The sequence below is a fragment of the Lethenteron reissneri genome, chromosome 26, assembly GCF_015708825.2.
Source record: "Lethenteron reissneri isolate LAM-NWPU_2019-01 chromosome 26, ASM1570882v1, whole genome shotgun sequence".
NCBI classification, from domain to species: domain Eukaryota; kingdom Metazoa; phylum Chordata; class Hyperoartia; order Petromyzontiformes; family Petromyzontidae; genus Lethenteron; species Lethenteron reissneri.
In genome coordinates, this window is record NC_083804.1 from 18,860,674 (window position 1) to 18,880,448 (window position 19,775).

At 42.8% G+C, this 19,775-nt stretch overlaps 1 protein-coding gene across 2 annotated transcripts; it reads right to left on the minus strand.

Annotated features, from left to right (window-relative positions):
- Window positions 1–1,326: 1,326 nt before the first annotated feature.
- SQSTM1 (sequestosome 1) lies at window positions 1,327–14,160 on the minus strand. Of its 2 annotated transcripts, XM_061560387.1 has the most exons (10): window positions 13,947–14,158; window positions 10,832–10,988; window positions 10,253–10,348; window positions 9,581–10,020; window positions 8,952–9,168; window positions 6,623–6,757; window positions 5,733–5,965; window positions 4,809–4,949; window positions 3,346–3,547; window positions 1,327–2,664 (listed from the first exon to the last, which is right to left on the minus strand). In XM_061560387.1, exons 1-10 carry the CDS (start codon window positions 13,956–13,958, stop codon window positions 2,510–2,512), a joined length of 1,788 nt encoding a protein of 595 aa, XP_061416371.1. In that variant the 5' UTR covers window positions 13,959–14,158; the 3' UTR covers window positions 1,327–2,509. The 2 variants fall into 2 exon arrangements, with proteins under 2 accessions (XP_061416371.1, XP_061416372.1); XM_061560388.1 differs by lacking the exon at window positions 4,809–4,949 and having other exon boundaries at window positions 13,947–14,160.
- Window positions 14,161–19,775: the final 5,615 nt, after the last annotated feature.

A 19,775-nucleotide genomic window follows, 5' to 3' on the forward strand; every position in this document is an offset into this window, starting at 1 on the left:
GTTAGCCAAAATTTGCTGCGAGGATGACTGGAGCTTGTTGCTGGTTTATGCTCTTTGTTGAGATCAGGGTATTGTGGTTAATTTGTGGCAAACACTGTTTTTAATGAGCGAGACCTTATAATATATTCGTTCGGCAACCGGAGGCTAATGACGCTCAGCGAGCACTGGATGGACACGATCGCATCTTGGAGTACCGGTCAGGACACGTGGGAAAAGCACGTTCCTTCAGAGTGGGCAGGTAGGAACTTGGTTGACAGTGCATTCGTGCGATCCGTGTTGGATACCGTAGTCGTGTTGGAGGTTGTAATATGCACGACAATCCCTGGGTGGGCAGTGTGGAACCTGTTTTTCCTACCTGTAAAATGTGTACACCCTGCAGCTTGGTAATGTTTTGTAGTGAGGTAATAATTTGGGTCTTTATCGCAGATATGAAAGCAGCATCAACTTTGACGTAATTTGTGCATGGATATGAACAATTGTTCAGTTCACCAAAGGCTTTGGACATGGAAAATAAATCCAAACTTGGGTCCTCTCAGCAAGATTATTGCCACACAGAAATCCGTGAAAGATCAGAGATCAATGCAACGGGCAGATTAAATGGTTTAACTATACCTATGAATAACATTGTTAAATAATGCTATGAATAACATTGTTAAATGAGAACACCTGATATTTGCCAGCCATAAGCTATGCGAGGCAGAGTTTTTTTCTTATTGAACTTGGCCAGGGTAGCAAACGAGTTAAATTGCATTAGCTCATGTCACAACTCCAATTCCCTAATAGATTAAGTTAGGGGAGACGTTCCAGGTGGTTAGCGAGACCACTCGTAAATCTACCATTTCCTCCATGGCTGCATGGCGGTACAGTACTCATTGAGCAGTTGTTGGTCGTTTAGTTTGCGCTGTGTCAAGAACAAGTAGCTCTTCCTGAGAACAGCAGAAGCACCATCAGCCTCCATCTTGTTCAGATGCAAAGATTGGCTTCAGTTTTTCCGCTCATGATGCATATTGGATTGCGTACATTTTTGATTTGCAACGTTTTCTTCATGAAAATTATCCAATTATGTATAAATGGGATGAAAGTGGCAAAGCCAAAATAGGAGGGCCATACACATGAGATTCTAAATAATTATTTAATAGCATTTTTTTCAAATCATGGGCTATGCGAATCGCTGCATGAGGTTTGTGGGAAGAGGGTTCCTGCCTTCTCCATGCAGGATGTCAGGTTAGCCACCCTTTTTTTAAAAGACCGTTGCAATCTGTATTGAAACCTAATTACTGCATTTTAAACTGACAGCTCCAAATAAAAAACAACGATGCTACTAAACATATATTACTTTTTAATTTTATTTTTTCTTACGTGGTAGTGTTATACAGTTAACAGAGAGCACTTTTTTATAATCGCTCTGGATACTTGATGGGTGTACTGAGCTTCCATCAAAACCATCAGCTTATGTGTATAACGATAGTTTTAATCAGAAGAAACCTTTAACAATCACCACTTTAACCAGCATTACTTTCAACATCACAAATCACCTTAAAAAATGTATGCATGTTATTTAGCTGCGATACACACAAAACATGCAGCACATTACATATATCAATGATTCACCACGTTAAATCAGGAACTATTTTAACACCCAACACCGTGTATCTTAAAACTATAGACGGTGTTGTTTTAAGCTGAATATGAGACCTGTAGAGAATAAAGGTCAGCATTGACGAAGCTAAGCGTCATCCAGCCAGGACTATAATTACTGCCAGGAAACGTGCTCAAAATGGAAAATGGAACGAGGATGAGACCATGAAAATACAAACTGGGGTTTGGAGAACGTGAAATACAAAGTGAGACAGCAAGGAAGAGTATAGAGAAAAAGCATTCTAAACGTTGGTAAAAGAGCCGTGTTCATGGGAGGAGGAAACAGGAATGAGCTGTCCTTCATATGCAAGACAGCAGAACAGCAATGCAAGCGAAAGATAATGCAGATGGGTTTTCGATCAGCATATATACATTTCTATGACCAGTTTTAAACTGACAAAATTCACACCGGTTTAGACTTCCATAAACTGTGCAGCCGGTCAACACCAATTCCCCGACCGTGCGAGGATGAATCATTGGTGGGAAGGAAATTGTGAGGTTGGGTGGGGGTAATGTATGGCGGGTTGTCATTTTGCAAATAACTCCTTCAATTGGGTTTAAACCTTACACTGGGTACTAAAACTATCAGTTTTTATTAAGGTTGAGTTTACCATTAAAAAAAATTTGCTATTGCCATTTGTTGTTGTGTTTTTAAAACAAATGTGGTAAACTCATGCTTCTCACCAGTAAATAAAAATAACAGTACGCCTACAGCACAGGGTTCCCAGTTATCAACCATTGTAATAACCCACTCCGGCACTGTTCAGGTAATCAGTCAAAGGTGGCCCAACTTAAAATTGGTTGCCTAAAACTGGTCATGGGAATGAGTCGCAAGGGAAAGGCACCAGACCTTAGTTCCCACTAGTTGCGGTCACTCGGGCTTGGCCTGGCCTGGCTGCAGGGCATCGAGTGTGCGTGTAATATCGCAATCCTTGGTCTGAAGCAGACGGACGAGCCATCCACCCTCATCAGAGAAGCCCATGGAAAGCATCTGCGCCAGAGCTTCGACCAGACGTGGCTCGGCATCTACACAGGGAAGGGAGTGGGGCGGATGGACACAAGTTGGCGTGTATAGCCCCATGTGTATGTATGTATGCTGTACCTTCATTTATTAAAAATGTTTGTGATTTATGTTCACAATTTTTAATAGCCATCCAACCCAGTTTTGATCACTTGTCCACCTTTGTCACGTTTCTTTCATGGCATTGCCCAACCCTGCCTGGGTTTATCCTTCTCCCAATATCCTGCTCAGATAGGGGGTCCCTCTTCCCACAGAAAATCCCCTCTACCAGGCCTGCGCTCATCCCTGGTTGTTAACAGTAGGGCTCCCACCACCTGCTTCCGGCGTGTGCCTGCTTAACTTGGGATGACCATATTCTTATGGCTCCCCACACTGAGCCACGGTGTCAACCCCGCTTGCTGTCATACTTTGGTCTGTTTGAATGCATGTATCACTGTGTGCAATGTTAGCTTGCACGAGTCACAGCATGTCTATGAGTGAGCGTGCATGAGATCACGTGTTCCTGATAAGTATACATGTGCAAGCAGGTATGTGAATATCTATAGGTGAAATGCTACACGAGTTTCCTTGGATCAGTCTGTGGTTGAGCGTGTGCTAAGTGTGCTTCGACGTGCAAGTTAAGTGTCACCGAGTGCATGCATCTGCGTGTAAGCAAATTTTAAGAGCGCACACACGTGTCCCTGTACCATTGGGAAGGTTGGGGTAAGCGGCGGCCTCCCTCAGGCCTCCTCCGTCTTCCTTGAGGGGCTCGGCGCTCTCCGACCCTCCTGCCCCTCCTGTCCCTTGCTGCGGTCCTCCTGTGCTCCCCCGTGGGCCCCCCACTGAATCATCCCCAGGTGTCACATAGGTCCACTCATCATCGCCTCCTGCCTCCCCCACCTGCGAGCCCTGCAAAGGGGAAAAAAGAAAAAACAAACCACCACAATTATCGATTTAAAGCTTTTGTGACTGCAGGGATTCATCTTCTTGGTTCTTTCGGTAAAGTAACGTAGAATGGAAATAATAAAAATAAAACATAATAAAACCACCATAAGCCATTAAGCAGAAAATCGAGAACCAATTCATTTGTTGGTCACCAATCCTATTTAAGTAGGTCATGAAATTGCTGTCATTTCAACTCGAGTTAAACCAAGTATAGTAAATACTCTTCATTTGGGAGATTTTTCTTTTGCCAAAATGTGACTATTAGCAATTTTATATTTGAATACCAGTTAAGATTTTGCACCTTTTCCCTCCCTCAACTGTTTGCAATTTGGTAACATGGCATCATAGTGGAGGGGTAGTACTTGCGCAGTGGTGGCTTCTGGCCCCCGTGTGTGCGCATGAAAACCATTGTGCAACACATACTTCTATGCGATCATGCACTGCGCACATTGCTATATGCATCTAGCCGTCCGTTTGTTCAGGACGTGTCATATGGCCACCGAGATGGTGTGTATCATTCAGGATCAAGTGACCATGACGTTGTGTAGAGGTAAATAAAACTTACACATTTACAGAATAAATTCACCGGTGTTTTACTTTATTTATTCTATTTTGTCGTGTGTGTTATCTATTTGAAGGATTTTACTATTTAATTACTGTACAGGATTAAATGCTATTAAACATTAAAATTTCCCCCTGTATGTTCAGTCAGACATGAGAACATAACCACCCTTTTCCGCATATGGAAAAAACACAGGAACTACAGTCGCACATTTTTGTTGAGCATATTTTCAAAAACCTAACCCCTCATGAATGTCGAGGCCTTACCGTATATGTCATTGGATCAATTACTCAAAAAACTTATCAGGTTAAGAAATGAATCAAAATAAAGTCAAGTCTTTAGAAAAAGTCAAAGGGATTCATATACACCAATTTCACACGATGAATCCAGTAGTGTGAATAGAAATGTATCCCAACAATATGAATTCAATACAATGGTTTATCACTGAAACAAAATAAGTTTGTGAGAACTGTTAAACTGTATAATGTAATGGATATAAAATTGCCACATTTTGCTATGGCCATATTCAATGCAGCCTGAAAACCAGTCCAGTTCTATTTTTATGTAATGTTCCAAAGCAGTTACAGGACAATTTAAAATGTAAAATGTAAGCGTAACTAACCACTTCATATCCTGTTACAATTCATCTTCCTTTCCACCTACCTGCACACTGTCTCTGGTGTTGTTAACTGGACCCATGGCAACGCCTCCGCTGCTGCTGGGCACCGTATCCATGGCGGTGACGCCACCGCCCATTGGCCCCTCCCCAGTCTCCCAGTCCCGAGCCGGACCCGTGGCCGTGGCCTGCTCGGGGAGAGCAATAGATTAAAAATTGTACCAAAAACCAAGTCTCACGCCACACCACGCTAACAAACGAATGAACAAATCGAGGAAACTAAATTGAGAAATGATAATGTAGGGGAGAGGCCATAATTCAAATTAATAGGATTCCTAAAAGCATTTACATGTCTTTTATGAAGCCATTGAGAAACAACAACCCTGTGATGTTAACCTATGGCCTGGCATGGTATCACATGATCAGTAAGCCCCTCAGGTAAATGTTAATGAAAAAAGTTCTAGGTCAAGCAACTCTTTACTCAATGATGATGTCACCCTGCTGCTGCTCTATATAAGAACGGGAGACACAGCAGAGCCTCACCATTCTGGCAAATTGCCCGATGATGCTGGATGCAATTACCAGCGAAACGTCGTACTCAAATTGTAAATGTTGTGGTTTCACGCTTCAACACACCGGTGGGCTAAAGCAGTGAATTGTCTTTTGTCAACGTGACACTTTTTTACTGATTGGCCGTGTCAGGTGGTGGAGGGTTACGACACATTTATAAATAACGCGATCCAAACCCAAAAACGTTGATTATGAATCTTTACTCAAATATGTACACACGACTTCAAATATATTTTTTTCTTACAGAACAGAATACAGAAAACCGAAACATGAGCGAGCAGTACTCAAAGTGTTGCAAATGGATCAAATTGCATGAACTGCCTTCTACAGATCACCACACCCAGCAAACTGTACACAAGCACAATATGCAACATTAAACTACATCCTGGCACCCAACTTACTTTGTCATTGTCGGAGACTTCTTCGGTTTCCATCCCAAGTTCATCATCCTTGGATGGACTCTGTCCCTTGGTCTCTTCTCCCTTTCCCTGCCCCTTGGGATCCTCCTTATTCTCTCCCTTGGCCTTCTCTTTTCCCGAGCATGGACCACGAGCCTCCCAAGTACCACAGCCGGCACGAGCTCCACAGCGACGCCGTTGCCCACCATGTTCTACGTCGACGCTCACGTCAATACCTAAACAGAGCCACAAACTCCACTCAAATAGCTAAACATCACAACTTAATATTACACCAGCATAACAAAGTCCAAATCGCATCAATACCTAACCAAAACGAAACCACCCATCATGCGCTACATCAAGTCTACACCTATACAGCACAATATAAAAATACAACAAAACTACTAACAAATAGTACTGTTACACTTTCCATGAGCATTAATTCATCACGAAACATGTACTCAGGGGAGGCATTCACCAACACAAACAAGCAAAAATTGCCACACTTACCTCTAAAATTACTAAACTATTCTCATTTTACCAGGGAAAGCCCATGGAGCTATATAACTCGTCTTCAGGAGGCAACCTGGCCACAAGGTGATAGGTCAACGAAGTTGCTATCACGTGGCACTTTATAGCAGCCAAATAATTTAAGAGCATGTTTCTAAAATGTGGAGGAGAAAAAAAACGGAGAATCCACAGAAATCCACACGACCATGTGGAGAACATGCAAACATCCAAATATACAGGCATCGGGGTCGGGATTGAACCCACGACCTCCTGTATATCAGACAAGGCAGATAACAGCTTGCCACCACGGTGGCCAATCACAACCACACAACCCTCGCCACCCACCTGCCTCCCACCCATCTCCCCCCTCTCAAGCCGCTTACCAAGAGGGCCCAGCATGGCTGCCACGTTCTCTCCGATGTTCTGCAGGAAGTCCGCTGCAGGGTTTGGCTGCTCTCCTCTGGGTGCTTCAGCTGCTGGTTCTTCAGCCTGGGTGGCGGCTCCAGGAACATTTGTGCCTGGGGGATAAGGGACCCTTTTATTCGCTAAATCATACAACCACTTGCTGTATGCCCACAAACCTGCTGGAAAACCAGTGTTCTCATTTTAGTATACAGTCATGCCTTGCTCTTTGGCTGCACCACCTTGCCCAGAAAGTTGAAGCCTTTCTCCTCTACCTAGTCTCGCCCTCACGTTAAATGTGCCACCTCTAGAGGGCGCCAGTGCATTGACTGCTTGGTAAAGACGACTGGACTTCTGGAACATTCACCAGCTTGCCCTCCCCCCACCACCCATGGGTTGAGAACTATTGATGCAGGTGTAAGTAATGCAAGTTGTGTGTGTGTGCGCAAATGGTATGAATAGTGTGTATATGTGCAAGTGCTGTGTATGCGCGTGAGTGGTGCGCGTGTTAAAGTGGAATATGCGAGTGATGTGTTTAGATCATGTACGATCCACTGCTAGATGATGGCCCCCTCACACCTGTTGTGGGAATTATTTAACCGTACATCACCAATGGTCAGTGGGTTGAAAGCAACAATAAAAAAAGGTTTTTATACCGAAAACAAAATTTTTCTATTGAATTGTGCCTGCCAATTGTTGAAGCAATCGTTGTACCATATTCGTTGGGTCTTTCGGTAAAGCCACATAGATATAATTTTTTTTTTAAAATATCATGACGTTTCGTTTGCTTGTGTTGTGATCGAAACGTCGTGATATTTTATAATTATCACGACGTGGCTTGACAAATTATATCTACGTGGCTTGACCGAAAGACCCAAAGAATATTATAATTCCTGCAGTCACGAAAGCTTTAAGGTCAAGATTTAATCATTCTACCACTTTTGATGACTGCGACACTGCTTACAGATCAGTTACTAATGAAAGACTAAAAATAGACTAAACCCACCATTGTGAACGCTACTTAAAATTAAATCTCACATCACTTGATGCAAGAAGAAAAATATATATTTGGGCCCTGTTCATCCATAAAATCCTAATTGGTAAATCTGCACTATACTGAAGCCAATTCATGAACCCCAATGTCAAACTAAAAAAAACACTAACACATCCACCATTGCTTTTTAACTTGCCCAAGAGAACAAGAATTTGAAATAGGTCGCAAATCCTTTGCAGCACCAATCTTGTTTCCTTTCTTAATAGAAATCTTTCTTCAAAAATATCATGAAGCAGAAGATTAATGCTAGATACAAACCACGTTTGCAAATGTGATTTGTAACTTTAATCCTTACACGTATCAATAGTTCAATGTGCCATTTTATTCAGGGACTGTGCATTGGCTTTGTGTGGTCTGGGACTGTTTTTGCAAAAAACTGTGATTTAATAAACTTCCTAAATGTTGCACTCCTTGCATTTTTTGGTATTGTAGTGTAACTTTTGGACCTGCCCCTACTAGACATCTGTGGAAAGAGCTTCATCCAAGATTAAGATTTTTAAAAAAGATTCTGAATTGATTTTGCTGCAATACCCAACTGCTGACTATGCCCTAAAAACGTGGAAAAGCACACTCCAATTGCCAAGAAAAGCATTTAGTACCGGACGGTGCCAAAAATTTGAGATCACTGAAAATGTTCCCCTTGCATATCTATTACTTGCCAATCACATTATTTACGCACCATCTTATCATGTTACATATGCATGTAACACATGAAACAACTCGCCACTAAACTACATGCATCATAATGGCAATTCCACAAAGTTGGATGCACTCGAAGAAAAATGGTGGCAAAAGAATCACGACTAAATCAGATGTTGTGGCCAATGCACCTTGGGTGATCCATCAAATTGCACTTCCCTTTATCCTTCCATCACACCTCCGATTAGTAGTTGGCTACATACGGTGTGAAATCAATTCAACACAAACTATTTTTCTTTTAACAGGTAAAGTGCGCCGAGCTAGTAGCTCCTTTTCAAAAGCAATCTGGGCACACATGATAGCTAAAAAAAAAAAGGTGTCTTGTGAAAATGTATAACTGCCAAATAATCTAAAAGCATGTTTTTTTAAATGTAGGGAAAAACTGGAGAAAAATCCACAACCATGGGGAGAACGCGCAAACTCCAAATACACATGCCTAAGGGTCGGGATCAAACTTATGCCTCCTGTTTACCAGGCAAGTCAGATATCGTCACCCCAGCACCACCTGATCCTGCCCACTGTATTGTGCATTGCTTACACACACCAGGTGTACTTACTTGTATGTGTAGAGGTCCCAAAGCTTGTAGAGGTCCCAGCACTTGTGGAAAATCCTCCCATGGGACAGCCCATCCCCCAAAATGCATGGCGACCAAAATCAAAGGAATGCCCTTGGGGGCCATTGGACCCATGTCGTCCATGGGCACCATGGGCACCATGGGCACCATGAGCACCATGGGCACCATGGGCACCATGTGGCCCAGGGGTGCCAAACCACTAGAGACATACACACATGGGGGGGGGGGGGGAAACATGTTAAAGTCCCCATTGCGCAATAAAGACAATGGTTTGTGTCATGGTGTAGACAAGCCGTGTTCTTTTTCTGGAAGACTTGTTTTTTCTGTTGCGCGTAGTCACTTTAAGTTGTTTCTTGTTCATGTTTGTTTGTTGCGGTTGCACCAGATTCAAGAGCCGCATGGGCTCACAGGGCTATACCTAATAAATTAACTGAACTGTTACCATTCCCATGTAATTGTGTTGGAATTTCCAAGCATCCAAATTCTGCCATCAAGTTCATGAATGTGGCCCTGTAACCAATCCCACCCACACATGACTGTGATTGTCTACATCCGTCTGTGATAGGATCACCCTTCCGTGCACTCACAAGCTGTCGTGTGATGGTACATACCGCCCAGGCGTGAGGCCCTTGCTGCTGGCAGTTCGGGAAGGGGATGGTGGTCATCTCGTGCTCGCCGTGTGTGCCCTTGTCACGACAGCTCTGGCACAAGTCGTAGTTGGGGCACACAGAGCACTTGTATCGCACTCCAATCACAGGGCCGTCACAGCCATCGCAGACCACGTGGGGGTGTACGCTGCCACCATGCCACCCGTGCCACCCGTGTCCCCCCCCATGTCCGCCGTGTCCCCCGTACCACCCATGCCAACCATGCCCTCCATGACCTCCGTGCCCTCCATGCGCACCACGTCCACCCTGTCCACCCTGTCCACCCGGTGTACCATGTCCACCCTGTCCACCCGGTGTACCATGTCCACCCTGTCCACCCTGTCCACCCAGTCCACCCTGTCCACCCTGATCTCCAGTGTCTTTCTTGCGCTGCCCACGATCAACTGGAGAGGTCAAAGGGCAGAGAAAGAAAGGTGATTAAATGCAACTGAAGAACTAATCACCTGGTTGAAGATTTAACCAGAAAAGCTTAGTTTCAAGACACAGAAAAATCACGTTGTGGATGATTTTACATATAGGTGAGGATTTTTTTTTTAAATAAGAGACGAAATTGGAATATTCAGAATGAACCATATATTGGCTGCGTATGCAGGATACGTGTGTGCGAGTGCATACGTTTGATGTACACGCGGAACACATCCTCGGAAAGGTTGCCCAGAGCTTCCATAAGCTCCTGGTCACTGGAGAATGCGATGAGGTCATCCTCCGAATCTGCACGCAGCAAACCACATAGTATGCACAATTGTTAAAAAAGAAAAATCTCTCATTGCCTTTAACAAACTGTAGGGGCAAGTGCCGTTAGCAAGCAACTTTGAAGACCTGAACAGTACACGAGGGGGTGGGTGGTAAGTACCATGCCCGACCACCTTTGTCTCTCCACGAGCAATGCTTACACACTGCACCAGGTACACATTTGAGACCAAGTGGAGCTAGGAGAGGCCTAAGACCGGTTCAAATAATTTTCACTGGCGTCGGCCCGCGAGTAGGAATCGCATACTAACCGTGACACTACTGCTCCCCACAACTGGTACACAAACCACACATGATACACAACATAAGGATCCCTATACAATGATACAGTGTATAACACCACTGATAAAGCAACACAAAATCCACAAACAAAAGATACATCGGCCAACAATACACACAAATGGTAGACATTATCTACTTGGTAAACATGGGTGTGTGCCACACCTTTGTAATGCATGGTGAACCCTGCATCGGCCAAGGATGGGAAGGCCTGGGCAATTTTCCCCTTGAGGTAGATGAAGCTGCTGCTTGCATCCACGTCCATGGCCACACGGCGAATCTCCGGACGAGACTCATCCTTGCGCAGCAAATAAGCCTTCACCTGTACCAGAACCACCATCATAAGCACGTGATTATTACCAAACACATGATCAGCAAACACACCCATCTTTGGATGCAATTCTTAGTTTCTTATGAAATAAGTATGCCTTCACCTACACATTGAACATACATGTAAACAATGCAATCAAGAGTATCACCAACACCGTCATCATTTACACAATTAACATCACCACCATCAGGAAATATTACCACAATCTAGGGCAATGACTCATTCTCATACCAAGATTACACAGTGTAACACACACTCACATGGTACACAGTCTACTTAAAACGCAACGGTTCTAACATAAAAACACAGAAATCCCCCCTCCCTTGCTTTACTGCACTTATTACATGGTAAGTCACTGAAAAGCTGCCAGCAGCAGGGTTTATGCAAAATAATTGCATAATTTAGATGCATTGGGGTTCATAAATTAAAACGGATTAATACATTCACATGCGTCAGAGATAACCTTTCATATATATGTAGTCGATGTAGGAAAAAATTATACGAGACAGAACAAGAAACAACAATTAATTCACTCTTCCATTGATTGCTACCCCAAATCGTGTCCATCATCATATCCCCATGGTATTTAAATCAGTACATTCCTACATACGACATAACGATTAGATAGCATTGTTGTTATAAATATGAAATGGATATGAATCATGACCCTCAAACTTTATTCGAATAAACGGATGCCTGCCTATTGGGATGACAGTCTTGTTTCCGCGCCGACAGCCTATGACATACGGAGCACACGCACAAACCCCATATGGTATTGGGAGCTGTGGCTCGTTTGGCACAGCGGACCAAACTGGTTCAAGTTCTCATTTTTAAAATGCTACTGGTTAACATAATACTGCAAGTCTGCGACTCAAACTAGTTACGACTAAAAAAAGGGATTTCATTTTAGATATGGAGACCAGAGCTAAAAGGCAATGCAATGGATTATTCTAGGGTCAACTTGTTGTCCTTAAGGAAAATTGCACCCTTTACTCGCTCTCTGCAATGTTTCTCTCTTTTGGTTTTGTTATTGGTGTTGCTGCTGCTGTGCACGCGCACCACGAATATCCCTCAAAGGATCCGAACCGGCTTAACGGGATGATCCGTGTAACACAGAGGTCCCCAACCCCCGGGTCGCGGACCCATACCCGGTCCGTGGCCTGTTAGGAACCGGGCCGCACAGCAGCAGGAGGTGAGAGCGGTGAGTCCGCGCGTGGAACCCGCCCCCATTGTTTTATTATTCACCACTTCCGTCCGCGCTTCTTTCCCGCACTGCGCACTTGTCACAGTGTTGGTAAGCCCACAAGCTAACTAACCCTTAGCCACAAGGAGTAAAAAACAAACGTGGCTGGAGAGCTTCTTTGAAAAGGGGGAAAGACCCAATGATGAACCCCCCCGCCACCCATGAAAAAATTGTCTTCCACGAAACCGGTCCCTGGTGCCAAAAAGGTTGTGGACCGCTGGTGTAACAAATAAAAATAAACAATGTAAACAGAAAGCAGAAATTTTCCATTCGGAACTGGTTAAGGGCTCCCTCTGCTGGAGACTGCGCGTATCAGCAAAGGTTAAACGTGGGGAGTGGTGGCAGTGTGGGCCCACTTTGTACCCCGTGGTTGACAAGTATTTAGGTCATGCACTGCAAGCGTGATGAGTTGTGGCTAGGCTTGACAAGGCAAGGTAAAAACAAAGCGCCTACCTTCTACCTACCTTTACTCTTACCAACAATACAATCACTCTAACCTTACCTTGTACCCTTTAGCAAGGCAAGGTCAAAGGTCAAAAGCAACGAGCCTACCTTTACCCTTACCCCATACAAAGTACCCGTTTACAGGGCAATTACTGGAGTACTAATAGTACTACATGATAAAGGTTTTTTTTAAATGGAGGCCACGGACTGCACCACGGAGCTGATAGCGAGCGGTACACAAACAAGGTTGTTTACCCGGTAAACAAGGTTGTTTACCCGGTAAACAAGGTATTTCCAAGGTGTTTACCGGGCAATATACTTCGCGCTACCTTAACCCTACACCTTTACCCTTTTTACCCGGTAAAAAGGGTAAATTACTTCACCTTTCCGAAGCCTAGTCATGGCCATTGGGTAGGTTGCTTTATTTGCAACACGGCATTGTACTTAAGACTTTATTTAATGGATTACCTTTAAGAGCATTACCTCCCCCACGTTTGAGCACGGACTGAGCCCTTGCATAAACGGCTTCTCAGTTGGGAAAAAAAAACCTCTTTAAAAAACAGCCTTAAATGAGTAACAGTATATATATACACACACACTATACAGCGTTTGTTATACAATCTTAAAAAAAAAAACACGTACAAATATCCAGCCGGGCGGCTCTATGTTAAGTACTAGGAGCTAACACGCAACAGGAAATATTCTAGTTTAAATCCCGTCTGGTGGGAATTGTCTCAGCCCATCATCCCTCCACGGTCGATAAAACTTGTACTACTTTGTGGAGCCGTCCACAATGGATAAAGACTCGCTGCCCCCCCCCATCCTCCTCCCGCCACAGTAACGTGGAATTGCCACCGGTTTCAATCGGAAGATCTCTGCAGGTGGATGGAGTAACAAGACGACGCCTCAACGCCACGAATCCCTCCCTGCTCACCAAGTGCGCCAGCAGGCGGATGAACCGCGAGCTTGCCCAAGTGCATTCAAACACAACCTGAACAAGAGGTCTTTAAACAACTCGTGGAAATCAACATGCAACATTTTGCCAAATCTACACAGCGGCCCAACTTTAACCTTGAGCGGACAACGCAGTTACACACGTCAAAGATGACAAACACGATCAGAACACGCGGGGCTTTACGACTCGCCGTACACAAAACATTGGCACAGTAACGAACGGCGGTGTAAAGCTTCGAACATTTTAGGTGTAAATCGTCTCAGCAAAATGCTCTAGACACGGCAGCGCCGTCATCCCGGTCACTCACCACGAAGGCCATCGTTGACGTCTGTCGGCAAACAGCGAGATCGGTACCTTGCTCCACTCGACAAGCAACAACTTCAAGCAAGATCAGCCTCGAGAGAACGATAGCGACTGGAGTGGTTGCTCGCAAGAAGATCCCGCTGTGAGGTTGCCACGGGCCCCCTTGTTGTTTATATGCGATGCGCCACTAACAATGGCGCTGTGTTCGTGGGCGTGGCCTCGGCGTGACGTCACGGTAATCGTCGGGCGAAACCAACGGGAACGTGGGGAGCGGGGGGGGGTTTGAAGGTGGGCAATCCAAGAGGGACACGAAAAGCCTCGAACAGAGAGAGAATTGAGACTAGATTTTGAAGCTTTCGTGACTGCAAGGATTCATACTCTTAGGTTTTTTTTCGGTAAAGTCACGTAGGTAAAACATAGAAATAAATAATAAAAATAATAGAAATTATAATAAAAATAAAATAAATGTACTATTATTTATATACATTTTTTCATTAATTTTTATTTTTTACCTACATGACTTTACCGAAAAAAACCTAAGAGTATAGAGAATTGAGACTCGAGTAAGGCGGAATTCGGGATAAGCTGAAAATGGCTTTAGAAAAAAATAATCATACGGAAAAAATATAATACAGCCGGATACACTTCTTGCGCGCTAATTTATCCCAGCGCGGCAGGATAAGGTGTAAATAGAAATATGTACGCTAAGTTTTGGGCAGGAAATTCGAGGTGCGCTTATAAACAACTTCCAAGTTGTGGCACACTATCCCTGACCATTGTAAGGCTGCAAATGACGTGCACGTATGCACTAGACATTCTGAAGCTGTTCACAGTATGCGCTTTTCTGTTGTATGGAATTATATTGACACGTGTTAGTGCTCCTTCTGATATCACAATAGACTGTCAATTCCACAATCCCATCATATTTAACAGTGTTATTCTTAGCCATAGTAAAACCATTCATCTGCATGTCACAACAATCTCATCTGACTTGCCATGGAAGAGATGTGTTACTAATCTGGCTAAGGATGAATGAAATAAACTTTACCTTTTTGCATGCCAATTCTTCATTAAAATGTGTGGAATCTGGAAAACTATTGTCATGAATGGAGTGGAGCACCCAGTTCCTACCTCACTGTATTGATATAATTCAACGTAACGCAGTCAGGTTTATTGATAACCAGCACTCACTGATCACTCATTGGCAGTCAGTCGCATCCTCATGACTCTTCTACCTAGATAAATCACTCATTTATCACTACTATTATGCGTAGAGATAAGATATTGGTACTAGAAATGTATTTCTACAGGAGAATACTCCATCTAAGCTGGACCCAAAGAGGCACCAATGTAGAAGTAAGAAAAAGGTTGCACATAGAAGAAGACCTGATACAGGCAGCGATGAGAAGGAAACTGGCACTATTTGGACACATTATAAAATTTAAAATTTAAAGTGTGTTGGTCGTAACAATGGAAGGAACTGGAAAAAGAGGAAGACCTAACAAAGAATGGTTTGACATCAGGTGCCAGAAAGATGTGCAGTATATTTAGCATTTTGTCATAAGACAGAGGAAAGTAGTGAACACCTACGGGCTATCTGCCCATGGATCGTGAGCAGCATGTGTACTGTGTTGCCATGAACTTCAATCATTGACTTCTCCCATGTTGAGGATAAAGTTTAGCAGACCGTTCCATCTCATCCACACTGTTCAACCATGATCCTGTAGCTGAAAACACTTCTCTTTCTGCTTCTTTCCTCGCACAGCTCGAATTTGGGATTCTATCCCATCATATATCTAAATACTAGGTAACTATCCAACTGCCGCTTAAAAACTATTCAGGAAAAAATGAAATGTAATTCTCATCAGGCCCGATGATGTTAAGTGCAGTCTTCAAATCATATTGATTCTGTCTTTTTGGTCTCAGTTTATGTGCTAAGAACAAGGACCCAATGACTAAAATGTCGCCGAATATATACTTTCTCATAAAGCCGTGTTGTTGACGAGTGTACCGAGTTTTAAAAAAAAAGTTTTTTTTCCAAATTAGTACAATGTTGCCTAAAAAAACCCCTTCACTTCTATCTTCTGCAGTTTCAACAATGCCGCTTATTGTCTGGCCTTTAGGCCTGTGCTCAGCCACCGTTATTACAAAAAAATAAGATATTTTGATGACATTGCAAAAACTGTGGGTAAAATTACTCAGACTCGAGAACATTCCTTGTTCGTATGTCACTTCCCCACCCCCGTTGGGCGCTGCAGTTTCACTTGGTATCTCCCAGCTCCCGCCCAGTAGTGATATCACACGTGTTAGTAAACATGCAGCATGGCTGACTTGTGCAAGTCATGACATCCTGCAACACAGTGCAATGGGGTTGGTAATGGACTTTTAAACAAACACAAGGTATGACAGATGTTAGACAAAAGGTCCTTGTCACAAGTCTCATTTATACTAATTATTCGGCATTCCTGCTGTGCTGGCAGTGGTGGAAAAGCACAACAAAAAAACTCCACACACTCAAGCAAATACATTTACTGTATATCACTGGCAACGTTTCGATTGTAGCACATCGGCTAGAGAGATAGCCTTAATGAGGATTTGAGACTGTACTTTACACCATTGGGCCCAATGAGAATTACATTTTTACAAATGTTTTCTGATTCAGTTTTTTTTTTCATGGGCATATAAATCGTTGTCTTTTATACAATCCGCTTATCATTTTTGCAGTTACATGAAAACTATAGGGACTCATCTTCTTGGTTCTTTCGGTAAAGTCACGTAGAAGGGAAGTAATAAAATAATAAAAATAAAACATAATAAAATAATTCTCACGGCTGCAGCCGGCTGCTTGCGTTGTAGCCGAAACGTCGTGAGAATTATTTTATTATGTTTTATTTTTATTATTTTATAACTTCCCTTCTACGTGACTTTACCGAAAGAACCAAGAAGATGAATCCCTGCAGTCACGAAAGCTTTAAATCGAAATTTAACTATAGGGACGTTTTAAAAAACAACAGTGAAGTCGATTTTTTGGGGGTATTTTAGAAAATGCCTGCAAGGTTTTATGTGCAGATCAAATGCATCAATGCCACAATCCCATCTTACACGAGCTAATCACCGGGATGTTCACTCCTTTGGGCTGTCATTCCGTCACCAATCTCGTCTAGCTGCTATCATCCCTTCTGGCGATGAACTCTGCTCATGCCAACTCATTGTAGTCGTTCTATGTTTGTAAATGCTTTATGACACTATATTTTATCACGAAGTGATTGGTTAATCAAAGATTGGATTAATGCATACGTTTCTACGGAATCAAATAAAATATAGTTTGTATTTAAGTAGTGTCTAAATGAGACTTGAACACATTCAGCATGGATGCTTTGGGAAATTTATTCTAGACTATATGGTACTTGAGTCACAAATGCTATTTTATTCCAGGTTGTTCATTGCAAGTTCGAGCATTTGGGTGTTCTGATAAGCGCAGACATTTTAAATTCGAGAATGATTGCATTCATCTGGTTTGTCGTTAAGCTATGGTTGAGAAATAATGTTTAATTATATAGTGCTTTTGTTGGCCAGCATTGCTGCTGTGCCCCGTTGTTTTGGATCTGGATAATATTATATTCTGGAAGCAGATTCTACTGTTTTATCATTTAATATTGCTCCTTAGGAGCCTACATAAATTACGACAATACTTATATGTTGACATGCTTGATAGCCTGTGCTGGAATAAAATGACTGTTGTCAGAAGTTAAGTTAGTGGAATGAATATCATGTTTATATTTGTTTAATGTGTATTGCAATTGATGCACGGTTTCTGAAGATTAAGAGCTGTGGTTTAGGTGGATTTAATGTGTATTGCAATTGATGCACGGTTTCTGAAGATTAAGAGCTGTGGTTTAGGTGGATCGGTCATGGAGGGTTATTTGACCATACTTCACCAGAATGGGGAGCACAACATTTTACTCCCCTCCCACTGATATGGATGCCCATATTTAATTTAGCCCCTAGGGTTTTGAAGACTCACAAGCTTCCTCGCAACATGAATACAGTGTTCCATTGTGGAAGGAACAATGTCTGTAATTGTCGATGCTTGTTGGTAGGTTTAAATTCTGAATACTGTACAAGTTTAAAGGGACCCAAGGCACCGCAGTGCTCTGTATTGTATTTGTTACGCTGCTGATAAATAGCAACATGGAAATTTGAGTTAAACCTTAAAGAGTGTCGAAATCTACCAATGCTAGTGATAGTTTTCACCAACATATTGAAAACGTTGAATGTCTACTTTTACTATGAATCAGCATTTTCCACTCTGGCCTGACACTGGTCGCATTGTCACAACACCACCTGTACACTCGCCCCGCATCTCACCTGCATGGACATCATGTGAGGTTTCAAGTTTCATTTATTAGGTATAGTCCTGTGAGCCATGTGGCTCTTGAGTCGGGTACAACCGCAACAAACAAATATGAACAGAAAACATCTTAAAGCGACGACGCGCAACAGAAACATCCTGGGATAAACTAGCAAATCTTCCCAAAAAAATCCCACCCTATTACAACGCTGTGTGCAAAAATCCCAGTGTGATGCTAGTCAAACAATAACAACCATAAGACAATTTAGATTAAAGTTATCAGGCCAACTCCGCACTTCCACAAGAAACATGGCTTAACCATATGTTTCCGAAATCACCAAGATAAGGCTATAAAAACAATGTAACAACAGTAATCATGAGAACTGTGAGGTGGGGTTTAGCACGAACTGTAAAGTCCAGGGCCATGTGCAAGTCATTGGTGACTCATTGAAGTACTGTACGATCCAATTATAATTATATTTACTAATTCCACTTATTACATAGGGCACATACAAAGTCTCACGACTCGTTTTCGGTAGGGTCCTTCATTTGGATGTTTGACCAATGCTGGTGATGCTCCTACATTGGCAGTGGTGCTCAAGCACACAGTCACAAGCGCCAATAAGTGGCCTTAAAAGAAAACATTAATATAATAGGCGACGTTCTTGGTAATGACCTTTTTTTAGCATGTACAATTATATTTGAAGAGTCTATTGCAATGTACAATAATGTACTGTAATGTGGGGTAATGCAATACCTATGTCACACTCCTTTTCAGTAGGCTCCTGCATGGGGAAGTGACCAATGGTATTTGAAGGAGTGTTTTGCAATCCAATGTAAGAGGAAAAACAATGACTACTGTTGTGTCACACAGCGGTGCAGTAAATCCACGTGCGGCTCTGTAGTGCAGCACTGGGCACATTGCATGGTTAACGAAAAATATAGATACGTGACCTTTCAGTGGTACATTAGATTGTTGGCGTTTGCTTCACAAAATACATTGAGTGGCTATATACACCTGGTGTACTGAGCCGGTCATCAACCACCACCACCACACACAATGACATGAGGGTAGAATGCATTTCCGAGGTGTGGTATTGGCATGAACGACTTTTTGCCATCCACGATGGTATCTTGATCTTAAGAGTGCTGTAGTTTGGTTTAACCCATCGTCTTCTCAACAGGCATTGAGGGTCTTTAGCAAGTGATGGAAACTACACATTCTAGTGGCCAGTGTTTACATGGGGCAACCACTGTTGCAATTCCTGTTGCAATTCGCACAAAAGATGGGCCAGAGTCGTTCATTGACTAGGATTTGAACTATACCGTACTCTTAGGTTCTTTCGGTAAAGTCACGTATGTAAAAATAATAATATAATAATAAATGAAAATAACTATTAATTAAATCACGACGTTTCGACTGCAACACAATCATCAGGTGTGAAATCCACACATTTTCTTGCTGTGAATTTCACACCTGAT

Excerpts from the sequence above, each read along its gene's own strand:
- SQSTM1 (XM_061560387.1), bottom strand. Across the intron at positions 10,349-10,831 it reads GTTCACCATGCATTACAAAG|ATTCGGAGGATGACCTCATC; the intron begins GTGTGGCACACA and ends TGCTGCGTGCAG. Across the intron at positions 6,758-8,951 it reads TGGGACCTCTACACATACAA|GCACAAATGTTCCTGGAGCC; the intron begins GTAAGTACACCT and ends CTTATCCCCCAG.